The sequence below is a fragment of the Prinia subflava genome, chromosome 14, assembly GCF_021018805.1.
Source record: "Prinia subflava isolate CZ2003 ecotype Zambia chromosome 14, Cam_Psub_1.2, whole genome shotgun sequence".
NCBI lineage: Eukaryota > Metazoa > Chordata > Aves > Passeriformes > Cisticolidae > Prinia > Prinia subflava.
Genome location: NC_086260.1, coordinates 20,467,870 through 20,493,429, shown reverse-complemented (window position 1 = coordinate 20,493,429; position 25,560 = coordinate 20,467,870). Strand labels below are relative to the sequence as shown.

Genomic DNA, 25,560 nt, shown 5'->3' with positions numbered 1-25,560 from the left:
TGATGCCTTAGCACACTGGATATTTTTTCCCCTTGGTTTTTTCATACCATTTTTCTCATCCCTTTTCTTTGTGCTCTCAATCATATTTGGCATCTTTGCTTGCTTTATCATGATACATAGAGGTACTTAATGATTGAATGATACCTTTCAAAAATAGCAATGATACAAGAGATGTGCAAGAATTAAGTACTGTCCCAGGAGGATAAGAGACCCCTTTTCTCAGGAATAGATATGGTCAGGGGAAAGAATAGTAGGGGTTCCAATTTGCCAGACCAGTCTGAAGGATCTGGCAGAACTTGGTTGATTTTGTATGTATCAAATACACAGGTAAACATTTCACAATAGTCAGAGCCTAAAAATCAGCCAAGTCTGCTGCCTTCAGAAAGTCAGTGTTTTGAGTGCCTCAAGTTCTGTAATGTTCTTGTGAGTGGTGAGTTTGTCCAGGGCAGGAGCTACTGTGAAAGAAGAAACTTCTCCCTCCTGAGACAACTGCCAGGCAGGAGGCAACACTGTCTGTCTTGTGTCTAATGACTCAGAGATGGGAAATTCAAGTAGAAGGCAAAGAGATCTTCCTTTTTCCTTAACAGATGGTCTGGGAGTGTAACAAAACCTAAGAAATCCCACACACATTTACAAAGATATAAAGAAAATCCTACCCTTTTTTTTTTTTTAGAAAAAAAGTTTTTTGTGTTGTGAAGGACATGGAGCTTTCTAGTTGCTGAATGAGGAACAAGTACAGGTGAGTTTAGGTTTATGAAATAAAATGGAGACAAGCTGAATGGGAGATGTACAAATGTGGGTTCTGGATGTGATCTAGAGAGGAAGAATTAATTGCTGGGCAAGGTCCAGAGGTGTAGGGGGAGCCAAAATGGGAGTTAAAATCAACATATGTACAGTAGGAAGCACTATCTGTTACCTTACAGAGATGTAAATACAGCCTGGGAGCATGGGGGCTCTGGGCCAAAAGTATACCTAAGGTTTCTTTTATTCCCAAAAACTCAGGTTTTTGAGCTGTGCCTTTCCTAATCTAGACGCTAGTGCTGTATTCCAGACACATGACAGGTTCCTGATACTATTGGCTATTGGCAGTCAGCCTCTGCTGCTGCAGTTTCCTGATTAAATGGAGGATACTGGGTCTGGGGATTCCCCAGCTCAAGGGGCTGAATTTCTCCTAAACATAGTGAAGGATTATCTGCCACGTGCAAGGGCCTGGTCCAGTGCCGTGTTTGTCTTCACCACTTGCTTCCTGCAGATTCCAGCCTCCCTCTACACACCCTCTCCCTGGTCTACAGGGAGACAGAGGCAACAGCCCAAGTGGCAGCATAGCAAGCAGGAGGCAGCTGCTGTTTCTCAGAAGGGAGGCAGAGCACCAGGTAAGTCTGTTTTCTGAGCAGCTCCATCTTCTGGTTCCAGGGACAAGTTACAGATTTTTAATGTTTTGGATTTGGAAAAGACAAAGTAACCCAACTGTAATGGATCAGTACTTAAAAATGAGGGAAAAGTTCTTTCAAGTTTTAAGTGGAGCTCAGCCTATATAAGTAATACAATCTCACTTCCAAACTTCTAAGTGACTGAGACATTCTAAGTGACTGAGACATTTCTCTTGCCAGCCCACAAGCCTGCATTACTCCATGGAGTTTGGGTTTTATTCTTTCTTTTTCAGAGCTGGCAATTTGTAGGGCTCTGTATTTCTGACTCAGCTGTAATGCAGTAGTTTTCAGTGTTTTCACTGGTGTTGATACTGAATTTTTGTCTTGAACAGATCTTCCAATTAATTTTTCTGCCCTTTAAGATGCTATATGCTTGCAAAGTTAGATCTTCAGGTGTAAGTGTTCCCTCGTTTACTAAGTTAATGAAAATTATTTGCCCAGATAGGGAGTTTACAACTTTCATTCCGTTTGCAAGATTTTCTCCTCACACCTCTATCTTGAAGTTATGAATCAATACTTTTTTTTTATTAACTTTGCGGTCCCGGAGAGTACATCAACTCATGCAAGAGTGAATTACACTTCTTTTTTTAAATTAGACTTATAAAAAAACTGATCAAAGATCCACCCAAATTATTTAGGGTCCAGTTTTTCAGGGGGAGTCCATCACTAGTGCTGTGATCCAACATCCTTCATTGCCACTTTTACTGCCACATTCCAATTTGCTTCCCTTTTGTATCCAAAGGTGCTTAGCTACTATATGGCTTAGCTGAAGTGCTGACTTAACAAAACCAGAAATATGAAGGTTTACATATAGCCTGGCAAAGCTGTTGGAATAAATGAGCACCATTTCCTTGAGGTCTTGTATTATGTTACAGGGAGCAGGTTAAGGTCTTGCTTCAAGCTTTCATCACCTCTTTCCACCTCCAGCCCTGTATCTTGTTCTTTAGGCACAAATGGCTTTAAGGTGACTAAGTTCAGGACATAAAGATCCACTAAAATGATAATACAAGCAAGAGAACTAAAGGCCCTGTATTTTAACAGGATCACATCCCTGTTTTAGTTTGGTGTGGCATGAGCAGGAACATGGAGACAATTCTCAGGTGGTAGAGCAGATCAGGTAAGAGAGTTTGGGATAAGAGAGAAGGTTAACTGCCTATGTTGCTGAAAAGAAGCTGCTTTCAAAGGACTTTTACACAAGCTCTTTAGCAATACAGGCTTCTACAGACTCAAGAGTAGTGGAATTTGTCCATTTCCCTTTATCTGTGGGCAGAGTTGGTAATGAAATACTGGAAAATTCATGAGGTTTGTCTTCTCACATCACACTGTTTGAGATGTTTGGAGATTTATTGGCCTTTATCTTTATAGCCTTGTATGATCTCTGAAGGTAAACCTGCCTTGAGGGCTTTGCTACTGCAGCTACCAGCATCATGTTAGATGTCCAGACACTGCAGCAGCAAAACACAGTAGTAATTTTATTAGAAATAACAGAAAAGAGCAGATATTTAAAAGCTTCTGCACACTACCACCCTTCACAGCACAGCAAGAACTACGGCAAGAGACAGCACCAGCAATCCTCAGAATATCCCACCTGGAAGTGACTTCCTGGTTTGAGTAGTGTTTAAAAAGTTGAGTTAATCCCAGCTACAGTGCACCAAAATGCAGGGCAGGTGAGCAGGTGTGCAAGTAGAGAGTACATAGCTTTTATCAACGCAGGCAGACTTGTTTTGCCATGAAAAGACACTAGTAACTAGAAAAAAAAAAACAAACTGACAGCAGTGACAGACAATTGATAAAGGGAGATTTATTAGGTGAAAGAGGAAGATCTAGTGAATGGTTTCCAAATGCTTTTTGTTTCCTATGGACTAATGATACAGGGCAAGAAGCTTGTTAAATGATTCAACCCACTCCAACACAATCAGTGAAGGTATGGATAAAATACACTTTCCTGCATCCTACAAAATAGGGCAAACTAGACAATTTCTAGAAAGAAAATTGCATATGAAAACATTTAAAAATTCAGGCTGTCTATGTATGCAAGAGAGGAACAAAATAAAACAACCATTGTGATAAAGGTTTGAAAGTCACTTGTGTTTCTTTGTAAAGACTTAGGCACAGATAACTAATGCACCACACTGTTCTGTATCTCTCCCCACCTGAAAACAGATGATATTGATAAGAAGCTCCCTCCCATCCAAAGCTGGTTGTCCTAAACTCCAGTATCTTTTATTGCTGATGACTCAAACCACAAGGAGTGTATGTTCGAAACAGATGCTGTTTCTCCATGTAGTCCAATTTCACAAGGGGTTGACATCCTCATTACCCATGTTATATGAGTAGACAAATTGTTTCCAAATCAATTATAGCCTTGAATTTAACATGCCTGATTACTGACAGAATGTCTATTCACAGGTAATTAAGAGCATCTTTTTAGAAGTTGGTAGGTACAAGTACGTTGTTCATGCAACTTATTAGAAGTTGTATCACAGTAATGGTAAGTGAAGAAGACAATTTATGAACTTAAAGTGGAGTCAACTAAATCCATTTGGGTTTGGGTTCTGTGTTTATTTCTGAATTAAGCAGTGTTCAATTTGGACACTGTCTTACAAATCAGGTTAAATTCATAATTTTTTTCACTAAATAATTCTCAATCCTTTAAAAACACCACTAAAAAGGTATATAGTAATCCAGTTTTCAAAACCATGTCTTCAATATATTTTTCCCATTAGCATATAAAAAATTGTCACGCAAAAATTCTGAACAGTGTGACAATATTCAGTAGAGCCATTAAACACATGAACTCCTCATTAATCATTTTGGCTTTCCTTTTAATAGCATATAAGTCAGGGTCTAACCTCAATTCCCCAGAAGCAGATTAAATGAAATTCCTTGTTTGAAAACCTCCAAAAGCACTATGCCAGAGCTACTCTATTTCCACTTCAAGTCACATATTAGTGCTATATGATCAGAAGGATGTGAAACACTTGGCAAAGCTTGATGGGTTGTTATTTCTTCATGACTTGGCAATGGAATAACTTGTTCTACCTCCAGAGCATTTCTGTCAATGAAAATGTAGTCCAGACATCCATGAAACCCACCGACATAGTTTGTATAAGCAGGTTCTCCACAAGCACTTAGCAGCTTGAAGGGATGGCTTAGAGACATACTGCACCTTTCTTCCTCCCCATTTGAGATCCAGTCTTCATGATCTTCAGCAATGCCACCACTGCTGATAAAACTGTAAGTTCCTGATGAGGGTGTGCTATTAAAATCTCCACAGAATATGACTGGGATACTGGGATACAAGTCACATGCTACGTGCTTGATGTGAGACATGGCTACAGCAATTTGGATCAGACGGATGTTCCCACCTAAGGACATAAAAAAGTATTATTTCAAATAATGCAGAACAGCACTGGAGTGCTCACAGGGTTGCTCATTTGCACATATATAGCTCTGAAACAGCAATCCTGCATTTTACAATAGCTATCATGAATTAAGAAACCTTTAAAGTTTGTGACTATGACGGTTTTTGAGTGACAGACAATTTCAGCTTAAACTTGCCCATGCAAGAACTCTAAAGCTTTAACACCCATATACAGTAGTTTTCCATTTCACGGCAACCACCCTAATATTCCCAAAAAGGCACAGAACCAAAAGAAAGCTAACTGAGAAGAAAAGAATCTCTCCTAACAGCTTCCGGAGCCCAGTCTGGTTGCCCTCCAGGCAGTACCCTGGGAGAGCTCCATGTTCAACAGGCTTGGGAAACCATAAGCGCACACAAAGTTCTATTTTATGGTCTGCTTTTGGGTGAATTTTGTGTAATGTGACTTAATGTGACTTGCCTTGCTTTCAGCTGGATTTTATTGACTCCCAGGCACACTAGAAAAATAAATATATAAACAGACCTAGAAGTCTGGCTTGATTTCATACAGATAAGAAGCAAGGAAGGAAACACTCAGTTCCAGAAGAAAAGGCTATAGCTGCAAACGAATGGTGGGAAATCTGTTCTCACAAGGAAGAGAAAAAACCTTTCCAAACCCAGTTATCCTGCAAGCATGAATATGCCAAAATTACCTTTGGGGTGCCAATATAAGTGGGTATTTGCTACACAAAGCTTCCTGGAAGGGTCAGTTGTAGACTGAAGAACCGAAACCTTTAAGAGAAAAAGCAGTCTTTGTTAAGTCTTAAAAAGAGAGGTTATATATTTTAAAATGCACTAGTCAGCTTATGTCTTTGTGGCATCTGGTTCAAAGAATCTGATGCTTATAACCAATGCACTCCATTTAGGAGCTGCACTTTTCATTAATCTTCTATATAAGGTCTGGGTATCAGCCACAGTATTACCACTACATCATTTAACAAACCTTCTTTTGACTGTGTCTGGTTTGGCCATATTATTTCCTAAGATGTAGTTCAGGCTGCCCCACTCTGAAATACTTTTATTTCGCATTTGCTCTCTGCAACAGAACTGGAGCTAAATCTCTGTTTCCAGCAAGCAAATGTAACATTCCATAACTGCTAAACTGAACAAAAATTTGGATGCCATTTCAGTTATCAAGGAAATTCTGTTAGTCCTACTCAGTCCATGAGCAGAAAACTTACCAAGTGTTTCTGCAGTTCCTGACACAGCCTTCTATCTTACACACTCGTCCTTGAACAACAGCTCCGTGGGCAAACCCTCTGGCATCAGGAAGCTCAGACACCTGTCCAACCTTATTTGTCTCCCTCCTGTCACTTGCTAAAGAGGCACTATAAACCATTCTCAACTTTCTTAAAACTGATTTATCAGATCTAAGTTTTATAAAATATATTCTGACATATAAAAGTAAGTAGTGAAAAACTGGCTACCAACACCACCAGCCAGGAATCACCATCTGGCCCAGAATCTTAACAGCCGTCTTCATTTTAAAGCAAAATACTAGCCTTTTTTAACTAAATTTTGGTAATTCCATATAAGAAGTGCAGTAAGATTTCAGTGCTTTGTTCTTGTTCCTAAGTTGATCTTCTGCTCTATCCATTACCGCAGCAGAGAACACAGTTCCATGTTTCAAACTCTTAATCCCCCACCTCCCTTCTGCTGCTTAAGGCTAAAGAACGCTGGCCCGGCTGCACCTGGATACAGTGGTTGGAGAAGAAAGAGGAAAAAAACAGGGTAAAGAGAAGAAGGCATGCCAAAGCTGGTACCTGCAGCACAGACGATCTCTGCAGTACCTTCTCCTGCACCAGGGGGTACTTGGCCAGCTGCTCACACAGCTCCTTGTGCAGCGGCTCTGAGAGCAGGGCTTCGCTGAAAGCGATATCGTGCTGGCTGAGGAGACTGAACTTGTCCCTGCGATAGAAAGTGGCCAAGCCTTCGTGCTGCTTCTCCTTAATCCTGAACAGCCCCTCCAGTCCAAAAGCATCAAGCGCCGGGGCCAAGCTGTCCACGAAGACAGATTTATCCACCTCTTGCAAGCAGATGAGGTCGGCGCTGTATCCTGCCAGCTCCTTCTTAAGTAGGTTTTGGCGGTAGTCGATCTCCAGGGCGTAGGGAGCGCAGTAGGGGTAGAGCACGGTGCGGGAGAACTCCGTCTGCGCGTAGGTGTCGGCCAGGATGTTGTAGGAGACGGCACGGACGGAGCCGTGGCCGCAAACCTTCTTGGTGTAGAGGTGCCGGGCGTCGAAGGTGCAGGCGCCGGGCCCGGCCTCCACGGGGCCGCTGCTTTCCACCTCGCGGGCCGGGCCGTAGCGCCGCTCCCCGTCCCCGGGCGTGCAGCGTAGCTTCAGCCGCAGCCCCACAAGTGCGTTCGACGGCGTGAACACGCGCTCGGCCGCCGCCGTCTCCACCCAGGCCTCCTCATCCGCGTCCCCGCTGCTCGCGGAGCGCTGCTCGCGGAACCAGCGGAACAGGCAGTGCTGCGGCGCGGCGAACTCGGCGCTCACCTTGGGGCACACGGGGAAGCCGGCGAGGAGCGAGCGCGGCAGGCTGAGTTCGGTGAGCGCGGGCGGGTTGCGCTCCACGCGGTACCGCGCGTCCCCGATGTGCAGCACGGCGCCGTCCTGCCAGGCAGCCGCGTTCGGCACCTCCTCCGCCACCGCCGCGCCATCGCGGGAGAACAGCCGCACGACCGGGACCGCCGCCTCGCCCTCCGCGGCGCTCTCTGCCCGTGCCTTCTTGCTCTTCTTGCCCGCCTTGCCGTGGCCCTTTGTGGCGTTGGTGGCGATGCGCGCCAGCGCCCGCCCCAGCGGCTCCGCCTGGTCTCGTTGCATGTGTCGAGCACTGCCGTCAGGCAGCACAAACCGCAGGCTCAGCTTGGGCTCGGACGGCACGCAGCGCACCACAGCGCGCTCCATGGCGGCGGCCGGGCGGCCGCCACCGCCGTGCGGCGAACAAGCGGGAGAGCCCTGAAGGCTCCGGAGGCCGGCGCGGAGCCGACGCCACATGGACCCGGCAGTGCTGCGGCTTCCGCGGGGCGCGGCCGGAACCGCCGGGCGGGGCGGAGCTTGCCGTTATCGCGCGACCGGGGCGGGGCAACGGGCGCGGCGGCGCTGCCGTGCCGTCAGCGCGCACGCGCCAAGGGGCGGGGCCGCGCGGGAGGGGGGAAGGAGCGGGCAGGAGCGGGCACGCGCCGCCGGCCGCGTGGCAGCGCCACCTGCCAGTGCGGCGTGCCCCACAACCCGCTGTTCTCTCGCTCCGGTGCCCGCTGCCCTCGCACCGCGCCCCGTGCAGAGCCGTTAACCTGCCAGCGTGAGTCAAACCGACCATAAAATAACCAGAATGCAGAATTCTTGTAAAATATTGTTTTACCTCCTCCATAGAACATAAAGATTCCACTCCTTTTTCAATTATAGTTCTACAGAAGCTACACTGTTTCCAGATATATTCTTTTTTTAAAAGTGGGAACTTGTTTGGATTTGAAATTAAACCTTTTTGTCACCTACCAACGTCTTGAATTGTCAACAATGACCCCATTGTCTACAGAAAATACATCAGTTGGCAAACCAGCAATATTCCAGGCTCTTATTTTTATTGGGTCACCAAGACTCTTGCTCAAAGAGAAATTCTCAGAACATGGGATTTCTTTCTCCTGAAAAAGAGGGGAAAAACCCAACAAAATGAACATTTTTCTTTATTCTATGTGTCTTTATATCTTCATTAAATGGCACTTTAATCCAAAAATAACAACATGCATTTTGTTTTAAAAGACTGAAATAGTAATGTATAAGTAAAAATTCTGGAGAAAATAAACCCATAATTTCAATAATTAACTACATTTCCCCACTACATATTTACTCTCTCTGCAAATTTTGAAAGATTTGTCCAGTTTTTGGTACATTCATAATGTGCGAGGTTTGTTACATAAAGAAATGTGACTTAAGAAATTCAAACACAATTGGAAATATCTAATTATATCTTCCATTAACCCAGTACAGCAATCCAGTGATAATTTGTTACTGTTTAATGCATTTTAAGTGATTCCAAATGACTTGATTTATGAATTATGGCATTCATGTAAGTATGTTGGAAATGTCCCTTTGCAAACAGCACAACCATCTAATTAACATACAAATATTTGATGGTGTAAGTTATAGAATGTTTTACATTACACATAACTGCACTTTAAATTGAATTCTTTCATTTAAAGCCAAAATACAGAAAACAATGAGATTTTACTCATTGTTCAGTAACAATAAAGTCATTCAAAATCAATGATGGTCTCTAGTTTCTGATACGTTATTGTGGAGCAAAGTATAAGTGCGGATTAAATTCACTGATTTAATTAAATTCAGATCTACAAAATATTGGATCAGAAGAATTGATCCCATTGGTTTGCCCATGAGGTTCACTAGGCTAATATAAAATAAAGGACAAGGGATTTTTGAAGCCTTTTGCAGCAGTCTCAAAAAACGAAAACATATATTTAACTCTAAGATAACCTTCTAACCTTGCACAGTTTACTCCAATCTTTGGTACATTCTTGTCGAAACCCAGCAGTAAAAGCTCCCAGATAAGCTATTACACCAGCTTATATCAGAATATCTCCTGTCAGATTATCATATTCCTCTTGAAGATCATATGCAGCTTGATTCCATCTATGACAAGTAGAAAAAGGTCATGCTGAGACCTCCATATTAATGATACTGATGCTAAAAGTCAACTTGGTTTTGTTCATCTTAGGTAAGAATAGGTGAAGAATACAAAAACCTAATTCATGTATTCATATATTCCATTCCCATTTTGAAGAGATTTCCTCTATAATTCTCCCAATGTTGCTGCCCATATTTTAACACTAGAAACATTCAGGAATATTTCAAGGTGCCAGACATTATTTAGTATTACAGTCCTCCCACAGAAATACAGCATTAAAAGCTTAGAAAGCAGAATTTCAAGTTCTATTTCTATAGTGGTTGTTTTATCTGACATTTGAACTTCAGCCTGACCTTGTTTTCTCTCCGCCAAGGCCTCTAATCAACTTCTCTGCTCGTTCCAGTTTTTTAGCACACATATCAACCTGGAATTCAAAACGAGCCTTTTCTTCCATCTTTTCAGTGAAAGTTTGTTCCAAAGCAGCCAAACAGCCTTCAACTGCTGCAAGTTCTTCTCTCTTCTGATTCAACAGTTCCATTGTCTGTTGCCTTCAGGTAGAAGGCTGGCGACCTGGTCTCAAAGGACAGCATGGTGGCTGAGCCCCACCCGGGCCATAGACAAACGTTGACACCAATATGGTGGATGGTCAAAATGGCGATTTATTAGCTTGTATCTTGGGGTTAAATACTCGAAGGGGTTTCGCTACGTCACAAAGGGATGGTGGGTCTTAGTTAGTAAAGGGGAATGGAAATCTACCGAAGTTAGAGGGGAGTTGCATACCTCAGAGGGACTTTTTTCGCTTATCTCTATGGACAAGGCTGTGGATGAGGGGGAGGAAGGGCCCTAGCTGCCTTCCCGTTACATTCCGAAGTCTTCCGCGGCGCCTGTGTCCTTGCCTGCCACATCTCCCCCCTCCCCCTACAATAAATGAAGCAATCATAATTCTAGGCACTAAAATAAGGTACAGAGCAGTAACTTAATAAGAGGAAAGGGTTTGGGAAACTTGGGTGGGTTTTGCAAAGCAAATTAGAAAAACTTCGCAACTGGCAGTGTTTGCAGTTTGGTTTACAGCATTTGTCGGTGGGTTACAAACAGAATGTTTGCCCGTTCTAAGTGGGTCTGAACAAATGAGACTAGCTTGTTCAGCAGGCATGATCCAAAGGTAAGAGCTAAAAGCAGCATTGCCAGTGGACCTATTAGGGTGGAGAGCCACGGTGATTGGTTGAACCAGGACTCGAACCAACCCTGTTGGGCTTCCCTGTCTCTCTTTCTCTGGGCCAGTCTATCTCGGAGTTCTGCCGTGGAGTCTCTAACGACTCCTGTGTGATCAGCATAAAAACAGCATTCTTCTTTCAAGGCGGCACACAGGCCTCCTTGTTGCATGAATGGAATGTCCAGTCCGCGTCGGTTTTGCAGCACAACCTCAGAGAGGGATGAGACGGCTTTCTCCAGGAAGGAGATGGACTTCTTGATGCGTTGCAGGTCCTCGTCCACGGTGATCTGCAGTTGAGAGAGGCTTTGGTTCTGGGTGATGAGGGCTGAAATACCTGTGTCCGCCCATGTTGCTCCCAACCCGAGCAGCATGGCGATGGTGATGCCTGTCAGCAGCTCTCTCTTCAGGAGCCGGTGGCCGGGGTCCTCAAAGTGGAGATACACGTCCTCTTCCCTGTGGTACAGAAGCCTGGGAACGATCAGGACCTGTACACAAAAGTCTGCAGAATCGTTAAATTTGGGAAGGTACATACAGAGACTCACGGCTGTCAGATGGCACACCCACATTCCCGGCTGGGATGGGACCATCCATTTTCGGGGTCCTCTCAGGGGTGTGATCGCCTCGGTACAGATGTTCCCCCTTCGCCTCGCCAGAGTCGCGTTGCCGAAGCACACGCCTTGGCCGGTGACATAGCTTACAGTGATTCTTCTCTGGGGGGTGTCCGCGTTACAGGGGCATCCCACGAACATGTCCTGCAAACAGAAACTTACAGATTTCATTAGTGTCATTCTGAAGGTCAGGCTTGATTGCATGGTCAGGGCCACCCAGGGGTCCCTCTCTGGGGCAACCCCTGCTGGCCTTGTGGCACAGGCGCGGCTTGCGGCGGCAGTGGATACGAGGGTGCCGCTGTCGGTGTTGCAAAGCTCTGTAAATGTGTCGCTGTCGGGGGTGCAAAATCGGCTGTCCCTTGTGGTGGCATGGGGTATGAGGGTTCCCCGCCCCACTAGGGGTTGGCATAGGTGGGCCGCCTTGCGTTCACAGCGGGAGGAGGCTGGGTGCGGCCCGCATGCCCCCTCCCTTCCCCGTTTCCCTGGGGCCGGGACGTGCAGTCCTTGACAAGGTGCGCTTTCCTCCCACAGCCCCAGCAGGGCCCTCTCGCACGGGTTTGAAGCAGGGGCACCGCCGGGGATGGCTGTGCTGTTTGGGGACAGCTCATTGCGATGTGGCCTGCTTGGCCACATTTGAAGCATGCCATGGCACTGGTTAGGGTGCGGACAGCTGCTTGCATGGGTGTCAGGTGCTCCTCTTCTACTACATGTTTGATCATGTCAGCCAGGCTGGCTCCGGCCGGCAAGGAACGCAAAATGCCCTTCCATTCTTGTTTGAAAACAATCATTCCTGCCCCATCAAATATCATGCGACCTATTTGTTTAATATCAAAAGGAAGCAAGTCGTCATTGCCAAAAAGGCCGTCCACGAGGGTGGAGACCATGGCTGAATTCAACCCTTTCTCTGAGATTGCTTTGACAATTGCCTGTACGTCTTTGGGATTTATTGGAGTATAGGTTCTCTGCTGGTTCCCTTCTGGCCCGGTAACTCTCACAGGGAAGGCTCGCACTGAGGTCGTGGGGGCCCACTCGGCACAAGCTATCTTTATCTTCCCCCAGTCAGTGAACTGGGCTGGCTCATATTGTGAACCCTTTCCGAAATGGTCCAAAGCTTTATTCGTTTTCGCTTTAAACCGCATCGGCTTTTCCCTTTCCGTTTCTGAGTCCCAGACAGCTTCCGTCAGCTGTCCCGAGCTGCTGGACTCAGAGTCGGAAGCTGAATGCCAGCGCACTTCCGGGCTGCGGTGCCGTTTTGTGCAGCTCCGGCCCCGCCCCTCCCTCCGGGGGTGGTGCCGCTCCCGGCCCCTGGGCTTGCCCTGCCTCCCGCAGGGGGAGGTCTCTCCCTCTGATGGAAGCAGCGCCGAACGCGGCTCCCGATTGGGCATGCGCTCTCTGCTGTTCTCCCGCGCACGCGCGTTTGCAAAAGCCCGCTGTTCCGGGCTGAGCGGGTGCTCTCTGCCACTCCCCCGTGCATACGCACCCGTGGAGAGCGGCGGCGCCGCTTTGAGCGTGCACTCCCTCTCTCTCTGCTGCGCGTACGCGTCGGCAGAAGCCCGCGACTCCTGACTGATCCTGCGCTCTTCTCCCTCTTCCCCATCTTTTTCCCGTGCATGCACATCAGCAAGTACCTGCCGCTCCGGGCTTTCCCCGCCAAGGATGGCTGCGCCCCGCCCCTCCCTCCGGGGCTCGGCGCTATGTTCAGGCGCGCACGGCGGCGGCGGCGCCGCTCGCGCCTCTTCCAAAGCCGCGTTTTCAGCGTTTCTGGCTTTTTCCGCCAGCTCCCCCCAGAAAACCCGCGCGCGCTGCTGCGCTTCTAGCACTGAATCGCTGGCCAGTGGCGAAGGGACAGATGGGGGTCCTGCGGGCTCCCAGGGAGGCTCCGCGGGGGGGTGGGGACCCGGCGGTTCCGGCGGGAGAGTCGGGGGGTTTTCTGGTGGCACCGGGGGGTTTGAACTCGGGCTCGGGGCGGGGGGGGGGGGGGGGGGGGAGCGCGCCCGGCTCCCGCGAATCCCCGCCCTCGGGCAGACTGCCCTCAGAGGCGGTTTGCGTTGCCGCTCGTATCCCCAGGTTGGGCGTAGCTAGCAAACGCACACGCACGGCACTCCAGGTTTGCAAAACCTGCACGACTTTCCCCCAAGCTTTAAGGTTTTTGCCTGAGGATTTAATGTCCTCGGCTAGAGCTGTGGTGCATTTGTTCCGCACCTCCAGATGTAAAACATCCATGGGTCTACTAATGACCCCAAATTCCATGAGCTTTGCAACAGCAAGATAAAAATCTCTGAACATGCAGTCAATTCCCCACTGCTCGTAAATCTGACTTACGACCTTCGCCATGGCTTTCATCCTTGGCTGGTCCGGCGGCGTCCCGCCCGCCAGAGACGGTCCCGCCGCTCTGGCCGCTGTTCTTTGTCCAAGCGAACCCCGATCCCCCGGTGGTTTCTTCCCAGGTTTCGGCACCAGAATGTTGCCTTCAGGTAGAAGGCTGGCGACCTGGTCTCAAAGGACAGCACGGTGGCTGAGCCCCACCCCAGCCGCTCGGGCCATAGACAAACGCTGACACCAATATGGTGGATGGTCAAAATGGCGATTTATTAGCTTGTATCTTGGGGTTAAATACTCGAAGGGGTTTCGCTACGTCACAAAGGGATGGTGGGTCTTAGTTAGTAAAGGGGAATGGAAATCTACCGAAGTTAGAGGGGAGTTGCATACCTCAGAGGGACTTTTTTCGCTTATCTCTATGGACAAGGCTGTGGATGAGGGGGAGGAAGGGCCCTAGCTGCCTTCCCGTTACTTTCCGAAGTCTTCCGCGGCGCCTGTGTCCTTGCCTGCCACAATTGTCGTTGCCAAGGACTCCTCTGCCACTTTTAAACGTTCTTTTTTGGGTTCAATCTCCTATTCAATTACAACCAATACACAAATGCTTTCAGTACGTTTTTTTGTAACTTTATTATTAAGTACAATGCTTAGGGTGAATACATGGAGCAAAGGAAGATTCCATAGCACTGAGGGGCAAGGATCAAAACCACACCTTTGATACCCCTGAGAAAGACTTCCATTCCCTTAATCCATTTGCATAAACCCTCTGCTGCTGAGGAAGCTTTAGCCACCACTTGTGGATCAAACTCTGGATTAGTCAGGTACTCAGTCCGAATCTTCTGCATGACAGCTTCCTGGGTAGCTTGCCTTTGTCAAGCGTGGGCAGGTGAGCAGCAAATCTGTAGAGTTCCTTAAAATTTCCATTTATAGTTGTACAAAAAGCAGAAGCTCACTCAGCAACAGCCACCTGATGCTTGGAGGGTATTAGATTTGTAATTTCTCAAGCATTCTTCCTGTGATTTGCTTGGTGCAGGCAGTGGCTGGAGCAGAGGGACTTTCTGAGTCGCTCGTGTTGTGCCAACCCTGTGGCACCCTGGGACGGTCAAGGCAAGATTTTTCCTTTTCCTTTTCCTCACAAGAGGCACAGGGAGAGCCCTGAGCGTCCCCCACGGGCCGGGCCCCACCGCCCGCCCTCGGCTCCGGGGCAACCGCACTGCTGTCCCGAGCCGAGGCCGCGGCGCTGGGAGAGGTTAGAGCGGCGGGGCTGAAGGAGCGCCGGGAAAAGGCGATGTCGTCCAGGCCAGCCGTAGCTGAGCTTTGCATCCTTTGGTGCATCCACCACCAGCCCGGTTTGGTGCGTTTTGAGGACATACCACTGATTTAGGAGGTAGCTTTGATTTTCTGTTCCGTGGGAAGCTGTTTAAATGCAGTGGTGAGTTTTTGCATTGTGTTTCCAGGGGAACCCGACTCTCAGGAATAGCCCTACTCAGGCGATTAAGCCGCCACAGAAGCATGTTTTTTTAGCGGAACCTTAGCCCAGTGGCAGAACACAAATTTGTTGGGCCTCTCCTCTCTCCTCACATCTCTGTACATGAACTGTTGTTGTCTTTTTTGGTTTTGTTATGGTTTTAGATGGCACGCTCCGATAAAGCAAGCACCAAGAAATGGACTTCGACAATTTCGTTTCATCCCCGTGCTCCAGGCTCCACCAGTCACACCTAAAAAGCCTCCACCACAGAGTAAACGACTGGCGGACCACAGAACCAAGGAGCAGGAGCAGACGATTAATCGGATACTGTGAGTTTAATGTAATTTAAGACATGTTGAAATTCAGGTGAAAGAGACAGTACACATTAGACATTTGACAAATAACAGTGTTTGCTTGATATAGTTGTAGTGAGATTTAGTGATCAAGGAGTTAGTAATGAAAAAATAGGTTGCATCGATTTAAGTGTTCGGATTGTTTTTAATATATCATTTGTAGTCTTTCTGCACTTCTGATGCTGTGGTTTACTTTAGAATTGATCGAGCTCTCGGAGTCCATTACAAAACCATGGATGAAACAGATAAGGATGCAACAGACATGGATGAAACAGATAAGGATGCAACAGATATGGATCAAACAGAACTGCCTTCCACTATAAGAAAGTATTTCTTTATTAAGTCTTGCCTATTCTGTTCTTTGTTATTGGGACATTTATTTTCCTTCTTTGAATTTACTTCAAGACAATTGTTTTACTCCTCAGTAATTCATAAATGTATTTATATACTCAGGTAATCCAGTTGAAATGTATACCTGTATATCTACAGAATAGAATCTTTGTTTAGGAATAATATTTGCTAAATTTTACATTTACAGTATTTTTGTTTATATGTTCTTTATATGTAACAATTTTTCATTTCTTTTTGTACAGATGGATGATAAAGAAAGCCAAGAAAGAGTGAGTTAAATTCTTTCATTTGCATTTTTTAGAATAGAAGAGTGAATGGCATTTATTCAGAGAAGTTGAGTATGTTATGCAGAATTATTGTTATTAAACAAGAAAAAGGAGTCTTGGTGGGGGAAAATGGAATAGGAACAAAATAGGAATCTTCTCTTGTGGTCGGTCCTGTAGAGGGAAAGTATTTTTCTGTTTTAGAAAGTGCATCTATCAATAATTCATTTAACCTTAGGTTAAAGATCATTACTTAGGAAAAAAACTTAACAGGCTTCAGGATTTTTTCAGCTGAGGTCATAGATTGTACCTTAGCCTGTATAAAAAGTAGCCTTTTACATAATTCCCTTAATTTGAAGAACATGCACTAAACTTCAAATTTATGTACAGCTTTTAAATTAAGACTTTGTCTCTGAGGGTCAGTGGAAACTCAAATTAGTATTGAAATATTTATATTAAGTAGCCTAAGGTAACACCCATTTTGCCTAGCTGTTGTTAGGTAAAATAATTCTGTGGATTGTAGAGCTTTTATAATAAAACTGTCAATCAAAAGCAAAAATACCTATTTCTTTGGCCAAGACCCACTCCCCTTATGGAGGATTTTTGTCCACTATTTTTGCCAGATATATGTCCAAAGATTAATAACCTTAGTCTTGAAATATTTTATTGTTAGTGTTAAATTTCAGCAGAGAACCAAGGACAATTCCATGCTGACAAGTACAATATTTTGTATTTAAACATTAAGACAGAGAGACCATGTCACCAACCACGGAGCAGCTTTTAGGGTATTAGTCAGTGAATATTGAAAAGATTAAATACCCTGCCCTAGAGGAAATTAAGAAATTTCAAAATAGAGAAATTTTGAATAAAAGTGAATTTTGCCAAGCCTAACACAAAAATACGTATGTCAGTGCATCATCTGTCGGGGCACACACAAGTATATCATCCATATAATGATGGATGATAACTTCCTCCGCGGCTGCTCTCACAGGGGATAAAACAAGGAAGCGACAAACTGCTGACACAGAACTGGAGAGACTTTCAGACCTTGTGGTAGCACACGCCAGTGACATCGTTTCCTTGGGGCCGCTCGGTTGATGGAAGGAACCGAAAGGGCAAAACGTGGAGCATCGTCAGGGTGTAGGGGAATTTGGAAGAAACAATCTTTTATGTCAATGACTGCCAGATTCCAATCTCGAGGGAGCATGGTTGGGGAGGGCATTCCTGGTTGGAGAGACCCCATATCTTCGATAACATTATTAATTTGGCGGAGGTCGTGAAGGAGCCGCCACCGTGTCTTGTCAGCCTTGCGAATGACAAAGACAGGTGAATTCCAAGAAGAATTAGTCTCCTCGATGTGACCCTTTTTTCAACTGCTCTTCTACAAGCTCCTGAAGCACCTGTAATTTCTCTTTAGAAAGCGGCCACTGTTCCACCCAGACTGGGTTATCAGTTTTCCAATTCAGTTTTTTGATGTAGCAATTCTCAGTGGCCGCTGCCCAAAAATTTTGTGGGGGTTCAGGAATGCTAATTGTGAACTCCCCACTGGGCCATGAGGTCTCTACCAAGCAGTGGCTCCTCATAATCTAAAACAAAAGGACGTACAGATGCCAATTGTCCATTTGGTCCCCTTACTTTCACCACGCTCTTAGATTGCAGTGCCAATTGAAGCCTCCCACACCTTGCACGTGACCTGCCACGTCCTCCAGCGGCCAGTGCGTCGGCCAATCTTTGATTGGGACGAGAGTTAAGTCTGATCCTGTGTCAAAAAGGAGATTTTTATCAAAGGATTCCCCACCCAATATAAATGTACACTTCACCCTGGGTTTCTGTGTTGTTACTTTGTGTACTGTGTTAACTGTGACTGTGTTGTTCTGGAGGCCAAAGCACCCGAATGGGATGGCCTGTGCAATTATCTGCCCTTTTGGCAAGATTGTGGGTGGGCGAATACAACGCAGCCAGAGGATGAGGCGCTTGGGACAGTTAACAAGTCGCCCAGGAAGAACCTCAATCTCTTGCGGAGTGTGTTTGCAGTCCCCAACGACGATGTACTTACTGCACTCTACCAATGGCCAGTCGCTGACACTGCAAGGATCTGCGGTAACAAAATGCCAGTCGTGGTCACTTAGAATCACATGCTCTGTGATCTGCAACCTGTAAGATTCGTAAAGAGAATTAGTTGTTAAAATTGGTTTTGCAAGTTCAAATTCAGGAGAGAGAAATCTCCAGTCCGGTGAATTATCACAAATTGGTTGACCCCCTTACCTGGTCCACCCGATTAGAGTCCTCGCGCTGGGTGGACCCGTGCTCCTCCTTTACTTTTTTGGCTGTAGCTGAAAAGGTGGAGGAGTCCCAGGTGTTCGGGGCGTTGTCGTCTGTCCTTGGTGTTTGTGAGGACAGGAGGCAGCCCAGTGTCCTTCTTCTCCGCAGAAGCAGCACTGCTGTTGCTGCTCGCCACGGAAGGACGAGCGGCGTTGGAAAGGCTTGTGCAGTGTCTGGCCTGCAAGGGACGCTTGAGCCCCATGTGGAGGTCGCGGGAGAGAAGATGCCAGAGGTGGTCGAGGCTGAGTCCCACGGCTGAGGAAAGGAACCTTGACCTGACACACTTGGAGCATGGAATGAAGTGTGCGGGGTGGATCTAGAGGAAGACTTAAAATTACTGAACGACACAAATCATTTGCATTAATAAATGCGATTTCTTCTAATATCTGATCTCTTGTACTCTCATTCCTGACCTGCACCTCAATTGCACGGATCAATTCCTCCACAAAATCTACAAAAGGCTCAGCTGAACTCTGATCGTGGTATAAGGTGGCATGGGAGCATGGGTTTGGAGGCTAAAAAACGCTTTGCAAGCCTGATCTCTAATTGCTGTGAGGGCTGCAGAGGAAATCAGTAAGGCTTGTGTGGAAGGAGAAGTCCACTGGCCTTCACCACAAAGGAGCTCAAGGGACATCGCATTCCCTTGTCCATCCACTGCGGTATCTGGCTGTTGTAAAAGGCGTGGAAGTGTTTCCCGCACCTGCCGCTTCCCAGAGTTTGAACTCTGTGACATTCATGAAGCATGAAAACACCTGCTTTAAATCAGCAGGAACAACTGCCGCGTTAGAAAGATCGGCTGTAAGGAGACCACGGAAGTACGGGCTTTCCCTTCCGTACTATCTGTGGGCTTTACAGAGATCCTTAATCAACTCTTGGGAAAAAGGTTGCCAATTCAGACCGTCACTGGTGTTCCCCCGGGAGCGCCTGAATGTCACCGGAGCAGCAGTGAAGCAAGCCTGCTGACTCCCTGGTTCCCGGTTGTTTACGTCCTGGTTCCGACCGTGGGAACCGGAAGCGTCACCGTGGGAACCAAACAAACAACATGACCGAATTCCGGGGTGGGGACACGCCGGGGACTCCGCCCCTGGCCCCGCCTGGCAGGCGGGTCCATGGGCGGGCTCGGGGGCAGGGCAGGTGGGTGGGGTAGAGGACGGGAGGGGGTGGGGTGAAGGGGAAGGGTGGGGAGAACAAAGAGGATTGTGGGGACAAGGAGCGGGGGATGGTGAACGGACCACGCGGTCCCCGGCATCTTGGACGCCACAGCCACCACCACGAGGCGTCTGTGGCGCAGCAACTTTAAAATAAACTTTTGGCTTGGAACTGGGAGAAATCGGGGTGGGGGAAGGACTTCTAGACGCCGGGCCAGGGCTCCTAGAAGCATCCCGCGCAGTCCGGCCCAGACTACGCAGGCGGGGGGGAACAGGAAATTTTGAAAAAAGCCGGGGCTGGTAGACCTTTTGTCTGCCGCTTTCCTTAAAATTCCTTTTTTGCGGGGAGAGGGTTTGGGGCTGCGGGAAGGGCGAACCGGGACAAGCTGTCCTCGCAATGGCTCTTTTTCAAGTTCTCTGAAGTCCGCCGCTGCGGCTTTGAGCTGCAGAATTAAGGCCGCAAATTTTTGCGGGTCTCTGCTTTTTGCATCTGCCAAATCTGCCAATTTCTGCTCCGCAGCGCTCCAAAAATGCGGGCTGTGGGCGTGTGCTCGCGAGATTTCTGGGAAGATCACACAGAGCCATTGCGAAAATCGCTTTACACAACTTTTAGAAAACCTAGCTTTCTTAAATTCTAACAACTCAACTAGAACCTTAAAAATCCCATCCTGTACCGACGAGGAAGAGGCACCCATGTCCTTCCTTCCCCGTTTAGATCTTAAATCGGCACTTTCCCCAAACCGAGATCGAGAAAATACATGTTTAAAAGAAAAAAACCACCGCGTCTTTAGAAGACCGGCACCTCGCACTCGCTAAATCCGCGAACCCGACCGGCGCACAGCGCGAAAAGAAAAAGCGGCTGCCACAAACGCGCTCCTTCCGAGCGACCGCCGACCGCCACGCGAGCGGCTGCACACACACGCGCACACCCGCGCTCGCGCACAAAACAAAAATCGCGAAAACAAACGGAAAGAAAGAAAAGCGCCAGGAAAAACCGAAAACCGGCGAACGAGCAAAAGCGCTCCGCTCCCGGCGGTCGCGCGACCAGCCTCTCCGCGGACTCGCTCCGACGGCGGCTTCCCAAAACCGAAACTCGCTCCGCAGAAACAGCGGGGATAACTTACCAAATTCCCGGCGGCGGATGCAAAAACCGATCTCGGGGTACTTCTGCTTTTGGGGGAGACGCCTTCCCTCGAGTGCGAAGAGGGTGGCGCTACCTCCCCGTCGCTCCGGGAGCTCTTCGTCGAGTCCACGAGGCTGCTTCGACCGAAGCTGCTTGCAACGCTCATGGACCGCGATTTCAGACCACGCGCCTGGCGCGGGGTCTGCCAGTCCTTTTTCCGTGGGCTTTCGAGAGCTCCGTCGGTCACGGTGCTAGGTTTCGAGACCTCAGCGTCTCCACACACGGTCAGCCCAGTACACCGCGACACAGGACGAGGATCAGCTCGTGCGCCGAGCGACGATACTGACTCCTGTGGGCTCTTGTTTCGAGACATCTTTGGCAGCGGTCTTAAAGTGACGAAGCAGAGGCAGGATGGAAGGCTGCGAGGTAGCGATGTTTATTGAGCAGCAAACACGACCTCTCCCGCCTGCGTCTGCTCGCGCAACTGCTCCGAGGGCGGTTCTGCGTACCTTTTTATACAGATGGTGTCAGGGAGGGGTAAAGGTGAAACAACCAATAGAGGGAGTTAAAGGGACCATTAGACAGGTGCAATATTCAACTTTTGCCAACCAGGGGACAGGGAGAAATACAAAACTCGCGGGCTTTCTGACAGACAGAAAACTGACAGTTACGTCACTTGCCTCAGGGGCACACGTGGGAGGGAGGGAACAACCGGAACATATAACACACTTAATAAAATTAATTTCACACACCGCCACAGCCTCCTATAGAACTTTTAAGACAGTTCTTTGACCATGGATTTTGGTAATTATTTGAAATACAACTGAGCTTTTTTTTCGTTGCTGTATTTGCAGTTACACTTACTTATTATCTTGAATTTTATTTTCAAAACTTTTTTGAGGTGGTTTGTAAATGTTAATGCAGATTTAGTTTATATAAAAATACATTATTTAAAATTGAAGCAACTTGTATATTACTCTCTAAGGACTTCTCAGTTTAGGAAACTCATGATCAAATTAATTTTGAGTGTTTTAGAATTTTCTATTGTTGAACTTCAGCAGAGTTAGTATACGTTAAATAAAATGATTCATTTACACCTTGATTATTATAATTTTTTTCCAGTGCAGTTTCTTGTTCTTTTTCTTTCTCTTCCTCTTTAGAGCAAGTTGGCAGTTTTCTGGATGTATCTATATATATGCAGTTATATAAGACTTCTGATTTTATTTCTTATGTTGGTTTCCCCTGTTATCCATGTTACTATTAGTCACTAATTTTTTAGCAAGATCTCATTTTTTTAAAAATTCACAGTGAAATCAGATCTGATAATAGGCATGAAATAAAATAAGTTGAAAGTCTGTGCTGCTTTTGAGGTTTTGGGCTTTGCTTATATTGGAAGATTAGAACAGGTGTTTTCCTGAGTCTGGATTATTCTATGATTCCAGGCACTTCTCAAATACAACTACTCTTATGATTTCAGGCACTGCTCAAATATCTATTGCTCTTGAATAGGGATAATATATCTTGGCATGTTACAGTTTTAATACTCAAAATTTCATATCAGGTTTTATGGAACACAATTTAAACAAATAGTCTTTCTTTTGGGACTGAAAAAATATGTTGAGATTAACTGGTACACAATTAAAGGACTAGGGGGTGTTTTGTTTTGTTTTGTTTTGTTGTAGGGAGGAGAGGTTGTTTGATTTTAAAAAGACAAAATATATATAATATATTATATAATGCCTACTGTGTTTTTATATTTTTTAAATACTTTTTTTTATGCATGCAGAGAGGCTCTGTCATATAGATGCATCTAAGGTGTAAAAAATGTCGTATATTTGTATTTAAGTGTCATATGGCATTTTATTTTGAAGGTATGATTTTAAGGACACCTCTAAAATCACCCTTGTTGACGTCCAGTTACTGGCTGCCATGGGGCCTCCAGGGGGTGGGAGGAATCCTGTCAGCCCTAGGTTCCTGCGACACTTCAACATTTGCACCATCAACTCTTTCGGTGATGAAACAATGATCCGCATCTTCTCTACTGTAGTAGCCCTTTACCTAAGAGTTAATGACTTTGCTTCTGACCTCTCCACGGCTGGAAATCAAATTGTCACTGCCACTTTAGAGGTAAGAGGCAAATATGTTACTGGAAGTTTCCTTCAATTTGTTCACTGAAGTTCCTTTAGTTCTACAATAATGTAGTGTAAAAGGTTGTTTTTGGAGAAATAACATTTTCAAAGGCATTTAGGAATTATTATAATAATACAGTCCGTGCTACTTTTTCGACATTGCTTTTCTCTGTTGTTGTTGTCTGAAGGTGTATAAGAAAGCCATCAAAAATCTTTTGCCCACACCAGCCAAATTTCATTATACCTTCAACCTGCGTGACTTTTCACGGGTTATCTATGGCTGTTTGCTCACTAAGAAAAGTGCAGTTGAAAGCAAACGTGTGATGATTCAGCTGTTTGTACACGAGGTGTTTCGTGTCTTCTATGACCGTCTGGTGGAAGATGATGACAGAGCCTGGTTGTTCAATCTAGTGAAAGATATTGTAAAAGAACATTTCAAAGAAGCATTCGATAAAGTTTTTGCACACCTTAAGGAAGGAAACTCACCTGTGGGTATCATGTTTGACCTGTTGCAAAATAATTGCTTTTATTGCAAATTTAGGATATGAAAGTTAATCATAGGTGAAATTTTGATTCAAATGCACATGAAAGTTTGAGTTGAATTTGGCAAAATGTCTTCACGAGATAAAAAAAGAAGAAATGAAAATTGTTTGGGAGAGTTTAACTATTGCACATAAGCATTCTTTAAAAATATTACTTTTAAAATGTGATACTTTTATATATAATAATATATAATATTTAAAATAATGTATATAATATATATAATTTTAAATAAAATACTTTTAAACTTACTACTTTTCCTTAAAAGAAATTTGTACATCTGCATCCTGTAATTGTTATTAAACTTTAGTATCCAAAATTCTATATAGTTGTGTTAGATTCTATGCCTTTTTTTGTTGTTCCTTTTTTAGGTCCTTTGTCATTTCTTTCATTTATGGAAGAAATAACTTTGTGGTCTTAGTTGTCCATTTCATAATATAGACGTGTACAAATTTGGTGTAATCTGAAGGTCATGATTATGAGACTGTTGGTGGCTATTGGAGCCAATTGTTTCCCAAGAACAATTTAAGAATAAGTGTATAGTTCAATGCAGGAAACATAATTTTGAGGAGGGTGTTGTCTGTGAGTCAAAATATTTTGGAGTGCTTATTTTGTGTCTGGGGTATTTGTCTAAATTTTCCTTTGTTTTCTAAAATTTCAATGAGGAATACATTCATTAAATATTAACCTTGACTTCATACTTTGTTGAATATTTGCCACAGGTAACAGAAGAAGACATGAGAAGTTTGTGTTTTGGTGACTACATGATTCCAGAACTTAAGGGAGATGAAAGGCTTTATGCTGAGGTTCCAAGCATTGAGGAGTTCAGTGATGTCGTGGAGCAGTGTCTGGATGAATATAATCAAACCCAGAAAACAAGAATGAACCTTGTTGTTTTCAGGTGTTTATGATCTGTTTTTTTAAGAGCTTTAAGCAGTAGTTGATAATTCAGTATATTCAATTTTGTGGACTCTGGTTTTTGGTGTGTTTCCTCCCCTTTATGCATCCTTAAAAGTGTTTTGTTACACCTTTTTGCATGGAAGTAAACCAATTTTTCTCTTATGCTTCTCCTTTTTCTATCTGAGAGTAAAAAATGAGAAGCTTTTCTCCTAAGGCTCTTTGAATATTTTCCTGAGTTGTTACAGAAACATTGTGTACTGAATCAAGTAGGTGCTGTACTTCTCCTAGGCCTCTGTCACCAGTGAAGATGGATGTCACTGGACGTTCATTCCCCAAGGACAAGCATCCCAAGAGGGAGATGTTCACAATCATAGCTGTCTGTCTGCTTTGTTGTTATGCAGCACAGCCATGCACTCAGCTGGTGCTGCAGCTAGTTCTGCGAAATTTTAGACTCTGGAGGCCATTATTGTTACCTTAACTAGTGATCATGCAGAGCTACAACTGAGAGAGATTAAGAGGTCAGAATCCTTTCTCCTCCCTGTTACTAGAGATTACCACCTCTTCCTATTTGCCAGGGTAACTTGACATGTAGATACTTGGTGAAGGTGATTTGGGTTCCTTTAGTGATGAAGGTGATTAGGGTTACTTTAAACAGTTCTAATAACAGCTTCTTTTAGTCTAGGTCATTTGCCAAGCTGTATTTCTGAGTGCCTGTATATACAACTAGGCTCTCAGTTGGAAGAGCTGGCAGCCTCTGATCAGAGGCCACTGGCTGTAGAAGCAATATTCCAGTGACATCACTGAACAGCAACCAGGAGAGCATGTTTGACTGTAGCCTTAGAGTTCAATCTCATGGATAACATCTGAATTTGTTTATTTTTCTAACCAGTAAAAATAAACTAGAATTTATCTTTCTTGAAATGTTTGAAAGTTTTTTTGAGACTACTTTTAAACTTGCTTTAATTACCCCATGCCCTGTGCTTAAGCAGGTGATCTACAGGCCTTGCTTCATATTCTGAGATAAACCATGCCTGAGTTTTGACATGGACTTCCAGTAATGTGCAGATACTGCGTCCTGAGGATGTTCCAATGTCAATTCCAAATCTAAGTTATAAAACACAGTCAGAGCTAGAGGAAAAGAGTCAGAGGTTTGTTGATATAGATCATGTTGCCCCAGTGGTTACTTTAAAAAGATACTTAAATTGCTATTCTTCAAGAAAGTTAAAATTGGTAATACTGCTGTTATTTTGAAGTAGAGAATTAATGTATTTCTTTCCTTTTAACACATTTATCCTTATAGTGCTCTTGTTCTTACCTCTGCATGTTCT

At 45.4% G+C, this 25,560-nt stretch overlaps 3 protein-coding genes across 6 annotated transcripts in view; 1 reads left to right on the top strand and 2 right to left on the bottom strand.

Moving 5' to 3' along the window:
* Nucleotides 1-3,211: 3,211 nt before the first annotated feature.
* PDE12 (phosphodiesterase 12) lies at nucleotides 3,212-7,906 on the bottom strand. The gene is made up of 3 exons (XM_063411381.1): nucleotides 6,615-7,906; nucleotides 5,505-5,583; nucleotides 3,212-4,798 (listed from the first exon to the last, which is right to left on the bottom strand). Exons 1-3 carry the CDS (start codon nucleotides 7,851-7,853, stop codon nucleotides 4,356-4,358), a joined length of 1,761 nt encoding a protein of 586 aa, XP_063267451.1. The 5' UTR covers nucleotides 7,854-7,906; the 3' UTR covers nucleotides 3,212-4,355.
* Nucleotides 7,907-16,082: 8,176 nt separating this feature from the next.
* Nucleotides 16,083-21,190, bottom strand: LOC134557983 (uncharacterized). Of its 4 annotated transcripts, XR_010082234.1 has the most exons (4): nucleotides 20,665-21,189; nucleotides 18,336-18,708; nucleotides 18,127-18,224; nucleotides 16,083-16,244 (listed from the first exon to the last, which is right to left on the bottom strand). XR_010082234.1 is itself a non-coding variant. In XM_063411383.1 (3 exons), exons 1-2 carry the CDS (start codon nucleotides 21,034-21,036, stop codon nucleotides 18,349-18,351), a joined length of 732 nt encoding a protein of 243 aa, XP_063267453.1. In that variant the 5' UTR covers nucleotides 21,037-21,187; the 3' UTR covers nucleotides 17,903-18,224; nucleotides 18,336-18,348. The 4 variants fall into 4 exon arrangements, 2 of the variants coding, with proteins under 2 accessions (XP_063267453.1, XP_063267452.1); XR_010082233.1 differs by lacking the exon at nucleotides 20,665-21,189 and adding an exon at nucleotides 19,291-20,658 and having other exon boundaries at nucleotides 18,127-18,708; XM_063411383.1 differs by lacking the exon at nucleotides 16,083-16,244 and having other exon boundaries at nucleotides 17,903-18,224; nucleotides 20,665-21,187.
* The window catches only part of DNAH12 (dynein axonemal heavy chain 12), a 47,040-nt gene continuing 42,554 nt past the window's right edge, over nucleotides 21,075-25,560 (top strand). Inside the window, 4 exon segments of the mRNA XM_063411967.1 lie at nucleotides 21,075-21,133; nucleotides 22,535-22,790; nucleotides 22,981-23,280; nucleotides 24,055-24,233. Coding sequence (XP_063268037.1) covers nucleotides 21,075-21,133; nucleotides 22,535-22,790; nucleotides 22,981-23,280; nucleotides 24,055-24,233 — 794 coding nt within the window.

Bases quoted from the DNA above. Each gene is read 5' to 3' on its own strand.
- PDE12 (XM_063411381.1), bottom strand. From the start codon at position 7,853: ATGTGGCGTCGGCTCCGCGCCGGCCTCCGGAGCCTTCAGGGCTCTCCC. The intron at 5,584-6,614 runs GTACCAGCTTTG...TTTCTCTTAAAG, and splicing joins AGAGATCGTCTGTGCTGCAG to GTTTCGGTTCTTCAGTCTAC. The intron at 4,799-5,504 runs GTAATTTTGGCA...TTATGTCCTTAG, and splicing joins CTTATATTGGCACCCCAAAG to GTGGGAACATCCGTCTGATC.
- LOC134557983 (XM_063411382.1), bottom strand. From the start codon at position 21,036: ATGTCTCGAAACAAGAGCCCACAGGAGTCAGTATCGTCGCTCGGCGCA. The intron at 18,709-20,664 runs GTAAGTTATCCC...GTCTTCCTCTAG, and splicing joins CATCCGCCGCCGGGAATTTG to ATCCACCCCGCACACTTCAT.